Below are 12804 nucleotides of genomic sequence, written 5' to 3'. Positions count from 1 at the left end.
CTGGAAACACTCTGTGTAAACGCTCCCCGCCCACACTGCTTGGTGCCTCGTCTGAGCTGCTGTGACGCAGATTACCATAGTAACTAATTAGATTACAATAGTAACTAATTAGATTACAATAGTAACTTGTATATCATGCAAATGCGCATATTCCAACCATTGAAATACTTTGTATAGTTCAAGGATTGACATCATTTGAAAACATTGATTGATTGATTGAAACTTTTATTAGTATATTGCACAGTACAGTACATATTCCGTACAATTGACCACTAAATAGTAACACCCGAATACGTTTTTCAACTTGGTCCACGTTAATCAATTCATGGTACAAATATTTACTATCAGCATAATACAGTCATCACACAAGTTAATCATCAGAGTATATACATTGAATTATTTACATTATTTACAATCCGGGGGTGGGATGTGGAGGGGGTTGGGCGGGGGGGGGGGTTAGGTTTGGTTGCTATCAGCACTTCAGTCATCAACAATTATATCATCAGAGAAATGGACATTGTAACAGTGTAGGTCTGACTTGGTAGGATATGTACAGCGAGCAGTGAACATAGTGAGCTCAGAAAGCATAAGAACAACAACATCACTGCACATCATAATGGCAGCTACAGTTTCCATCTTAAAGATCTAAAAAAATTATTTGAGAATGTCCGGTGGGCCAGATTGAAAAGCTTAATGGGCCGCATGTGGCCCCCGGGCCCTAATTTGCCCAGGTCTGCTCTATCTGCTGGGAATGAAAAAGGATATATTTGGCTTTAAAGGCTTTAGAGCGTCCAGATGACCGAAATTTCACTAACAATGTATTTTTTTCCTCCTGAAAATGAATCTGCCTGTCATTTCCAATATCAATTAGTTAAAAAAAAAAAAAATCTGTAGATAATTAACTGTACTTGGAACGCCCCAATTCCAGACTCAATACGTCACCCCCTCTTGGTGTGACGTCATTTACCGAACTACAGCCCATTTCCCAGCATAGACAGTATGGATAGAAGCATGTAAAACTATTATTTTGATCATTTACAAACCCTGTTTCCATATGAGTTGGGAAATTGTGTTAGATGTAAATATAAACGGAATACAATGATTTGCAAATCCTTTTCAACCCATATTCAATTGAATGCACTACAAAGACAAGATATTTGATGTTCAAACTCACAAACTTTAATTTTTTTTTTGCAAATAATAATTAACTTAGAATTTCATGGCTGCAACACGTGCCAAAGTAGTTGGGAAAGGGCATGTTCACCACTGTGTTACATCACCTTTTCTTTCAACAACACTCAATAAACAATTGGGAACTGAGGAAACTAATTGTTGAAGCTTTGAAAGTGGAATTCTTTCCCATTCTTGTTTTATGTAGAGCTTCAGTCGTTCAACAGTCTCCGCTGTCGTATTTTATGCTTCATAATGCGTCACACATTTTCGATGGGAGACAGGTCTGGACTGCAGGCGGACCAGGAAAGTACCAGCACTCTTTTTTTACGAAGCCACGCTGTTGTAACAGGTGCTGAATGTGGCTTTGCATTGTCTTGCTGAAATAAGCAGGGGCGTCCATGAAAAAGACGGCGCTTAGATGGCAGCATATGTTGTTCCAAAACCTGTATGTACCTTTCAGCATTAATGTTGCCTTCACAGATGTGTAAGTTACCCATGCCTTGGCCACTAATGCACCCCCATACCATCTCAGATGCTGGCTTTTGAACTTTGCGTCGATAACAGTCTGGATGGTTCGCTTCCCCTTTGGTCCGGATGACACGATGTCAAATATTTCCAAAAACAATTTGAAATGTGGACTCGTCAGACCACAGAACACTTTTCCACTTTGCATGAGTCCATCTTAGATGATCTTGGGCCCAGAGAAGCCGGCGGCGTTTCTGGATGTTGTTGATAAATGGCTTTCGCTTTACATAGTAGAGCTTTAACTTGCACTTACAGATGTAGCGACGAACTGTATTTAGTGACAGTGGTTTTCTGAAGTGTTCCTGAGCCTATGTGGTGATATCCTTTAGAGATTGATGTCGGTTTTTGATACAGTGCCGTCTGAAGGATCGAAGGTCACAGTCATTCAATGTTGGTTTCCGGCCATGCCGCTTACGTGGAGTGATTTCTCCAGATTCTCTGAACCTTTTGATGATATTATGGACCGTAGATGTTGAAATCCCTAAATTTCTTGCAATTGCACTTTGAGAAACGTTGTTCTTAAACTGTTTGACTATTTGCTCACGCAGTTGTGGACAAAGGGGTGTACCTCGCCCCATCCTTTCTTGTGAAAGACTGAGCATTTTTTGGGAAGCTGTTTTTATACCCAATCATGGCACCCACCTGTTCCTAATTTGCCTGTTCACCTGTGGGATGTTCCAAATAAGTGTTTGATGAGCATTCCTCAACTTTATCAGTATTTATTGCCACCTTTCCCAACTTCTTTGTCACGTGTTGCTGGCATCAAATTCAAAAGTTAAAGATTATTTGCAAAAAAAAAAAATGTTTATCAGTTTGAACATCAAATATGTTGTCTTTGTAGCATATTCAACTGAATATGGGTTGAAAAGGATTTGAAAATTATTGTATTCCGTTTATATTTACATCTAACACAATTTCCCAACTCATATGGAAACGGGGTTTGTAATTGCATGTTGTTGTCGACCTGATCTATGATTACTTTAAAACCGATATAGTTAACATTATGAGCAAAAAAGAAATATAAAAACATTGCCATGCTCTTCCATAGACACCATAGCCTGTGTTTCCTCATGTTTTTCCAGCATTTCCTCAAGAATCTTAAGGTAAACATCAGTAGAAGAGGATGCCTAATAAAAAATATTGGCGGCTTACCTTCTTTTTCTCTCGTTTTTTGAGGGACTCCCCTCGAGGGTGCTCTTGATTTTCGGGATCACATTTGGCTTGAGTCTTTTAAAAATGTTTCCATCCAAACTCAGACCAAAACTCTTCTTCTTCAAAGTCAAAATCATTAAAGCGATCGCTGCAAATTACACTCCTCTCTTCTGGTTCGTCCTATTTTGTGTGAGTCAATTTGACTGGAGAGGTTCATACATATCGCGATTCGGGATGAAGATGCTACCAAAACACATACTACACAGTATGAAATGGCCTCCAGTCTTCTGTAGGTGACGTCAGCAGGCTGATGCATTTAGCATTTTGCAACTAAATGTGGGCATTCCAAAATGTGCTGAACTCGTTAGAAAACAAGCCTATAAGATCACTATTGTGTCTATTTTGGGGGGAATTTTACCTGTATACATCATTTTTAGGTCCAGAACTATGAAATAATTGCTAATGTTGACAGCATTAGAAGGGCCCTTTAAGCAACATACAGTATTATGATATGTTGATTCATGATATTTGATCTATTATTGTCTTTAAATCATCTGTCAATTGGCAGAAAGTGTTTGTTTTAATACCAGTTGATATAACAGATAAAGTAATATTTTTTTCTTTCTGTATTACAAAACCCCAAACCAGTGAAGTTGGCACGTTGTGTAATTCGTAAATAAAAACAGAATACAATGATGTGCAAATCCTTTTCAACTTATATTCAATTGAATAGACTGCAAAGACAAGATATTTAATGTTCGAACTGAGAAACTTATTTTTTTTTTGCAAATAATCATTAACTTAGAATTTAATGGCAGCAACACATTGCAAAAAAGTTGGCACAGAGGCATTTTTACCACTGTGTTACATGGCCTTTCCTTTTAACAACACTCTGAGGAGACTAAAGCTAAAGCTTTTCAGGTGGAATTCTTTCCCATTCTTGCTTGATGTACAGCTTAAGTTGTTCAACAGTCCGGGGGTCTCAGTTGTGGTATTTTAGGCTTCATAATGCACCACACATTTTCAATGGGAGACAGATCTGGACTACAGGCAGGCCACTCTAGTACCTGCATTCTTTTACTATGAAGCCACGCTGTTGTAACACGTGGCTTGGCATTGTCTTGCTGAAATAAGCAGGGGCGTCCATGGTAACGTTGTTTGGATGGCAACATATGTTGCTCCAAAACCTGTATGTACCTTTCAGCATTAATGGTGCCTTCACAGATGTGAAGTTACCCATGCCTTGGGCACTGATACACCCCCATACCATCACAGAGGCTGGCTTTTCAACTTTGCGCCTAGAACAATCAGGATAGTTATTTTCCTCTTTGTTCCGGAGGACACGACATCCACAGTTTCCAAAAACAATTTGAAATGTGGACTTGTCAGACCACAGAACACTTTTCCACTTTGCATCAGTCCATCTTAGATGAGCTCGGGCCCAGCGAAGCAGGCGGCATTTCTGGGTGTTGTTGATAAATGGCTTTCGCTTTGCATAGTGAAGTTTTAACTTGCACTTACACATCTAGCGACAAACTGTAGTTACTGACAGTGGTTTTCTGAAGTGTTCCTGAGCCCATGTGGTAATATCCTTTACACACTGATGTCGGTTTTTGATGCAGCCTGAAGGATCCAAGGTCACGGGCATTCAGTGTTACGTGCAGTGATTTCTCCAGATTCTCTGAACCTTTTGATGATATTATGGACCGTAGATGGTGAAATCCCTAAATTCCTTGCAATAGTTCGTAGAGAAATGTTGTTCTTAAACAGTTGGACAATTTGCTCACGCATTTGTTGACAAAGTGGTCACCCATTCCCCATCCTTGTTTGTGAATGACTGAGCATTTCATGGAAGCTGCTTTTATACCCAATTATGGCAGCCACCTGTTCCCAATTAGCCTGTTCACCCGTGGGATGTTCCAAATAATTGTTTGATGAGCGTTCCTCAACTTTCTCAGTCTTTTTTGCCACTTGTGCCAGCTTTTTTGAAACATGTTGCAGGCATCAAATTCCAAATGAGCTAATATTTGCAAAAAATAACAAAGTTTCTTAGTTCGAACATTAAATATCTTGTCTTTGCAGACTATTCAATTGAATATAGGTTGAAAAGGATTTGCAAATTCAGTTTTTATTTACGATTTACACACAGTGCCAACTTCACTGGTTTTGGGGTTTGTATTTTGCGTATGTCTCCAATAAATACATGTAGCTCAAAACTAACATTCCATTTTCTAAAAACAGTAGCACACTTTGTCATGCAGAGGACTCCTTCCATATAGAATATATTCTATATCATTGGGGAACTTTGACCAGTGTTTTTGCAGTAGATCCTTAAAAACATGACCTTTGTTGAGTAGATCTGTTCTTGCTTGTATGACTGATAGAGCTGCCTTGGAATCTAATAATCATTTCTTTTTTTCAAAAAGACACAAGAATCAGCTTCCTTTCCCAGTTTTGAAGACGGTAAGCGTTTCAGAATAATTGACTAACGTGTGTATCGGACACACATTTAAAGTTGTATAGTGTACGCTTATTTCCTGTGTCACCAAGTCCCAGGTCCTTGTGAGCCAGAAGATCTTATTGATGGGATCATCTTTGCTGCCAACTACCTTGGCTGCACTCAGGTCCTGTCGGATAAGAACCCTTCCAAGACTGTCCGCATGTCGCAGGCCCAGGAAGCCGTTAGTCGTATCAAGGTAAGGGACATCATGTTGTGCTTAATGCAGGGATTCTCAAAGGCACTCCAGGAGGTACTTGGGATTAAAAAAAACTATGCCATGCAATTAATGGCAAAAAATGTGCACATTAATCATACATAATGTTATGATCCGCTGCCCGGATCATAGTTTGTTTATGTCACATGTGTTTTCAGCACCTTGAGTTTCGTTTGTTTCAGTTGCATGACGGTAGATTGTACACACCTGCCTCTGGTTAGTGTTCGGGACGCGCACCTGTTGCCCGGGCGCTAATCAGAGGGCTATTTAGTCCAACCACGCATCACTATGCGACCCCGTCGTTACACATAAATGCAGATTAATTACGCAATCATCTCATGATCCTTGACCTTAACTGTGGATGGTTACCTAAAAGGTGGCACATGTTCTACACCGGGCGTGTCAAACTCATTTTCATTGAGGGCCACATCGCAGTTATGGTTGCCTCTCAGAGGGCCGCTTTTAACAGTGAATAATATACAGTATGTATGAATATAATTGTGTATATACAAAACGTGTATAATTGTCTGGGTTTTTTTTACGTACGCTGTACAAAACCAAATCTTTAGATTGTACTGTATAAAACTGGCAGCTCAGTTGCCACAATTTTACCGTAATATTTGCAGTTGTTTTTTTTGTTTTTTACAGCATATAAAATAGAAAAATACATGGATTTAAATTATTGGTTTTTTTATTGGTAAAATTCATGCATGTATTTTATACTGTAAAATCTATGGTTGTTGTCTTTTATAGTGTATTATTACTCTATATTGAAAGTGAATTTTACTGTAAATTTTTTTTTTACTGTAAACTTTTTACATGAACAGTTTGTTGGATAACTTCATCATCAAATCATAAGTCAAGCAGATATTTAAGTATTTATCTTTATTTGAACAATAACATTGTTATGAAATGTATGATGTAGGGCTGTCCAATAATGGCTTTTTACCGATATCCGATATTTCAATATTGTCCAACTCTTTAATTACCTATACTGATATCAACCGATACCAATATCAACCGATATATACAGTCGTAGAATTAACACATTATTATGCCTAATTTGGCAACCAGGTATGGTGAAGATAAGGTACTTTTAAAAATAATAATAAAATAAAATAAGATAAATAAATTAAAAACATTTTCTTGAATAAAAAAGAAAGTAAAACAATATAAAAACAGTTACATTGAAACTAGTAATTAATGAAAATGAGTCAAATTAACTGTTAAAGGTTAGTACTATTAGTGGACCAGCAGCACGCACAATCATGTGTACTTACGGACTGTATCCCTTGCAGACTGTATTGATATATATTGATATATAATGTAGGAACCAGAATATTAATAACAGAAAGAAACAACCCTTTTGTGTGAATGAGTGTAAATGGGGGAGGGAGGTTTTTTTGGGTTGGTGCACTAATTGTAAGTGTATCTTGTGTTTTTTATGTTGATTTAATTTAAAAAAACCAAAAAAAAAAAACGATACCGATAATAAAAAAAAAACGATACCGATAATTTCCGATATTACATTTTAACGCATTTATCGGCTGATAATATCGGACATCTCTAGTACGATGATATAATATTTGTTTTATTATTAGAGATGATTAAAGTGTAAATATATGTAATTGCACGCAGTACATTTATTTTTGTAATACATTTATTAAGAAAAGATAAGGTACTTTATTTACACTTTATTTACACATTATTTCCACGCTTTTGGGGGCCACACAAATGGATGTGGCGGGCCAGATCTGGCCCTCGGGCCTTGAGTTTGACACCTGTGTTCTACACTGTCAGTAATCAGGTCAATGCATACGTTGGCGCAATTATGAGTGAGGAGACTCCGACTGTTGTGCTCGCTGCAAATTTTACCTCAAAATACACTCAGATGAGACTTTAGATAACACTGTTATCAAGTTTTGAGCAAACAAATGACATCAAGTAAAATATATTAAAAGTTCTGTTACGCCCGTCCTATGAAGAAAAAAACTTTTCCTGCCCCTCCCCCAACTCTCCACCGCGACTATAAATAGTATACTTTGTATGTATTTGTTATAAGTGCACCTCTGCATAACATGGTATCCTAATTAACATTAACAACAAAGAATAACTTTGTCAACGTTGTTTTTAGTCGGTAACAGAAAAGCCTTAAAGTGCATCAATTTGCCTGAAAAAAAAAAATTAAATCTTTATTTTAACTATAAAAATGTTTTGACCGACTTGATCCATTTGATGCTTAACATTTTTAATAAATAATAAACACAATAAATACTAATAAAGTCAAATTAATCAGCAACATTAACCAGGAGCACAAAATATAAAACACTTTACCCTGCAACAAAAAATTCATAAAACAATTGTTGCTGATCCTTTTCTTTAAAAAAAAAAAAATCAAAATAAGGAAGTCAGGATTTATGCCTACAATAAACACGTTTATTGGTGCATAGCTTTTCGAAGCCGGGTTTGAAGCGTGAAATTGCATGTTGCTGATAGAGCCCCCAGAGAGACCCGCCCCTCTATTTGACAAGAACTGCTATACAACATTCTGACGATGAAATTGCATTTGTGTCAAAATATTGTGGTCTTTTTTTAAAGTTGATTATAAATAATGCACAAGTATTTTACTGCGGTTAATCAAAATGCAAATATGTGATTAATCTGATTTTGACAGCACATACATACATACACACATACATACATACATACATTCATACATACATACATACATACATACATACATACATACATACATGCACCAAAATAAGTATTTGATCCTCTGCTGATATGGACAAAAAATGATTGTAGGTTTATTGTAACTGAAAGATACATGTTAAAAAAAAGTGTATACATAGTTTCGTAATTATGATCCCCAAAATAGGCACTTTAAATTGTAATTAGAATTATATGTGGTTGTAGCCTTTTTTGCAATCAAGTTATTTGTTTGAGTAATTTTTTTAATAATAGTTTTATTTCTAAATGATAGGACGGTAATAAATCAGATTCTGATGTTTTTACTGGTGCTGTCAATTTTTTTTCCATCACATTAATCACACCTTTGAATTCAGATTAATCATGATTAATCACACTAAATTACTTGCTTACATAATTTAAATTGACATAACAAAAAGACCCTAGTATTTTAACAAAATTGAAATTTTATTGTTGAAATGTCACATTTATTTGCTCAAAAGCTGGTAACAGTTTTCTCTAAAGTCATGTCAGAGTGTGTTTTGAAGTGAAATTTCCACACCAGCTGATCACTGACCGTATAACGACCCACACCGCCTTTCAGGTCACCATCCGCGGTTAAGGTAAAGGGGCATGTGTGGTCAAAATCAAATGTGTGATTAATCTGCATCTATAAATGATTAATGCGATAATGATTTGTGATTCATTGTATGAGTTAATAACTTAACTTTGACAGCCCTGTTTTTTTACATCTTTTTTCAAACAAAATGCATTTCTCTGATTAGGGCAGGGGTCGGCAACCCAAAACGTTGAAAGAGCCATATTGGACCAAAAATACAAAAAAGAAATCTGTCTAGAGCCGCAAAAAAAGGAAAAGCCGTATATAAGTCTTATAATGAAAGCACCACATGACGTAAGTGTCTATATTAGCTATAATAGCCTACTATCAAAATGACTATGTGTCGCAGGCTGAAGCAAATCTTCGTTGACAGAAATGTTGAAATGTAATATTTATTCTACACATTTTTACAACATTAGAAAACAGAAAGTGAGATAACTCCTGGAAAAGACTGGCTTTTAATGGCCAAAGGTATAGATGTGTGTCCAAGTTAAAGGAAACGACACGCCGTCTTCTTTTAATAGATTTATTACAAACATTGGCAAGCTAGGTAACGTTTGCTGTGGTCTGGAACAACATGGCACACAAACAACTATCTGAAATGCAGCCAATATCACATACAGATAATGTGTCATGAGACATGCAAATATAAATTAAATACACAGAGGACATAAATGAAGGAAATTAAATGAATTCAAATATAACTACAAATGAGGCATAATGACGCAATATTTACATACAGCTAGTCTAAATAGCATGTTAGCATTGATTAGCTTGCAGTCATGCACTGACCAAATGTGCCTGATTAGCACTCCAACAAGTCAATAACATCAACACAGCGCACCTTTTTGCATTCACGCACAGCATAAAACTTTTGGTGGACAAAATGAGACAAAGGAGTGGAAGATTTCACATGTAAGCAAACTGTTGCGTTACAGTCCACACTATGGTGAGTTCAGGAACCGCCGAAATTAGAAGGACAAAACGATGTTCACCAAATAGTGTCATCAGTGAAGCATACACACACAAACATATTAAACAGTGGGCTTTCTAACAATTGGGAAGGATTGTGTCATGTTTGTCCTCAAACAAAAAACATACTAAAACAAAAACATTATTTTCCCCCCATCTTTTTCCATTATCAATCCTTTTTTTTAAATGCTCCAGGGAGCCACTAGGGCGGCACTAAGGAGGCGCATTATGTTGACCCCCGGATTAGGGGGTGCTTAGCTGAAAAAAAGATTGACAACCTCTGATTTAGAGTGCAATTGAATGAAAATTATTTAAAGTGTCGTGTCTTCACCACATGATGGCGGTGTTACCTTTTTCCCCTCTCACTCAAACTGACTTGTTTTTATTCATGTGAAAAGAGCCAGGATGAAGAATCTCAAATTATAACAGAAGTGGACCTGTTCATCTCCACTAAAGCTGTCAAAGTGCTGAATGCGGACACACAGGTGAGGGTGACAGCACGTGTGTGTGTCGTGTTTGTCAATAACGGCGAGTCGACTCTTGTTGTCCCTGCAGGAGACGATGATGGACAGCACCTTGCGGACTATTTCCTACATCGCTGACATAGGCAGCATCGTAGTTCTGATGGCCCGCAGACGCTTGTCTCAGGCCTCGTCGCTGGAGGATTTCTCTGAACCTGCGGAGTCCGGCGGTGAAGGGAGTAGTCAGTATGGGATGATCTGCTACGTCTTTGAGTCGGAGGACGTACGTATGACACTCTTAGTTCCTTCCGAAATGTCATTTTATCAGAACGTTTTGGACCGTTGACTGTCTCAGGTTCTAGCTCGGAATAGTTTGGTGTGAAAGACCTGTCAGTGTCGTTAAGCACCTTTTGGGTTGGACTAGACCAGGGGTCTTAACCAGTGGCGGGCCGTGCGTTTCCCACCTAGGCCTTCAGTGATGTCCTGTGTCCAATGATTACCTCTCAAAATACCATCATTTATGTCACCACATGACCATTGCTGGATAAATACTATACAGAAACACACTTACGGCGCATTGATACAAATCAACAGTGTACAAAACGGGTTATTTTCTGGCGCATTTAAAAATCAATAAACCCGCATCAGCAATTAAAACATATCTGTGGAGGGGGGGCGTGGCCTGCGGGCCTGCAGCGAAGCGGGGTGTGCCAGGACCGGCCTCGAAGTCAGCGACAGGTGCGTAGATGGCCGGGTGGGCCTTATTATCTAATCACCTGTCGCTCTGTTTAAGCAGTAGCCGGGGAGGAGAGGTGGTTGGAGCAGGAGGGGAGCTGGAGTGAGAGCGAGAGCGTGACGGACAGAAATACAATTGCTGAAAAGCAACACACAGACTTTATTTGAGAAAAATAAATATATTGTGAACCTGAACCGGGCTCTCATGATAATAATTGGTGGTCCGAAGAACCCCCTGGTACTGTCAAAATTTAAATTGCAAAAAACATATTAAACATGAAAAAAATTAAGAAATAAAATATCTGAACTCACAATTTGTAAAACCCATTGAGCTTCTGGGGTTGGCCGACATGGTCTCACAAGATGTAGTTTCTCTTTAAATATCCTTCTTGAAAATGGCCTTGCAAATATATGTGTTGTCTTGTCTAATCATAAAAGATGCAGACGAGGCATGTTGGCTGAGTTCTTAAAGTTTACTCCACAGCGTGCTCATCAAAAACATCCCGCTGCCGGGATGGCTACATTCAACATCCTAAACGGGGCTACTACTGCATGCTCTTCACTACTGTGGCATTTTGGGTAATGGAGTTTTTATGTTACCTAGCTCATAACATCACAATATAAATCTGTCTTAGGCCAGCTAGAAGGCCTTACTGACAACTCGTGATCTGATTGGGTATTGCAACTGTCTATCAACTGTATGTGTCCTGCATTATTGATTCTGAAGGCTTCGGGCAGATTTGGTACAGCATGGCAACATAAGCTAGCTGAATTCTGATTGGATAAAAACTCTAACCTAAAAACAACAGCGCTGGAAGGAACACAATATAACATGAAGATAATATGAATACTTTTATATATTTAGGGAAAGTAAATAAAAAAGTACTTTTATCTTTAATTATGAGAAGGCCTTGCTGGCCCTGACGGCACACCACTGGTCTTAACGTAATCCAAGTCAAGGACCCCCAAACTGATGGAGGAGGGTCCCCTATTTATACATCTCGTAAAAAAACAACTCGGTGTTTGATATTAAACTGGTCATAATGGTACCTTGTTATTGTGCAATACTAAGATTTTTAAATAATAGCAGTAGTGCCGTTATTAACTCGTTGGAAAATACAGCGCTAATCACTAGCCAGCATCTGGCGCGCTAATAGCTAGCTGACAACTAGAGCACTAATCGCTAGCTGACAATGAGCACGCTAATTGCTAGCTAGCAACTAGAGTGCTAACATCTGGCTGGCAACTTGTCCGCAAATTACTATTTGGCAAAAGGGGTACTCATGGCTATCTGGCAACTACAGTGCTAATGGCTAGCTATCGTAAATGCTAACATGAATACAATAATTTAGCTGTTTTACGTTTTTATTTATTTTAAAACTGCAAGGTACAGTGAGCAGGGTGTCCATGCCAATGCTATTTATAAACACCACTACTGTGTGATGGCTCAATATATAATAATAATATATAAATAATATATATACCATATTTTCCGGACCATAGGGCGCACCGGATAATAAGGCGCACTGCTGATGAACGGTCTATTTTTTTATCTTTTTCCATACAAAAGGCACATTGGATTATAGGGCGCATTAAAGGAGTCATATTATACTTTTTTTTTAAAATGTAAAACATTTCCTTGTGGTCTACATAACATGTAATGGTGGTTCTTTGGTCAAAATGTTGCATAGATTATGTTTTACAGATCATCTTCATGCCGCTTTCTGACAGTCTGGGCGGTCTTATTTACGTGGCTCACCTT

At 37.9% G+C, this 12804-nt stretch overlaps 1 protein-coding gene across 3 annotated transcripts in view; it reads left to right on the top strand.

The window, feature by feature from the left end:
* Positions 1 to 12804, top strand: part of apba2a (amyloid beta (A4) precursor protein-binding, family A, member 2a) — a 39187-nt gene that overhangs the window by 13164 nt on the left and 13219 nt on the right. For 2 of the 3 annotated variants that reach the window (XM_061969734.2, XM_061969733.2), the window contains exons 4-7: positions 5277 to 5313; positions 5401 to 5546; positions 10245 to 10331; positions 10402 to 10590. In XM_061969734.2, the coding sequence (XP_061825718.2) occupies positions 5277 to 5313; positions 5401 to 5546; positions 10245 to 10331; positions 10402 to 10590 (459 nt within the window). The remainder of the gene's footprint in view (positions 1 to 5276; positions 5314 to 5400; positions 5547 to 10244; positions 10332 to 10401; positions 10591 to 12804) is intronic. The other variant, XM_061969735.2, reaches the window with a different exon arrangement.

This window comes from Nerophis lumbriciformis, linkage group LG10 (genome assembly GCF_033978685.3).
Source record: "Nerophis lumbriciformis linkage group LG10, RoL_Nlum_v2.1, whole genome shotgun sequence".
Taxonomy (NCBI): Eukaryota; Metazoa; Chordata; class Actinopteri; order Syngnathiformes; family Syngnathidae; genus Nerophis; species Nerophis lumbriciformis.
Note: the sequence above shows the minus strand (reverse complement) of the source record. Positions and strands in the feature narration are given on the sequence as shown.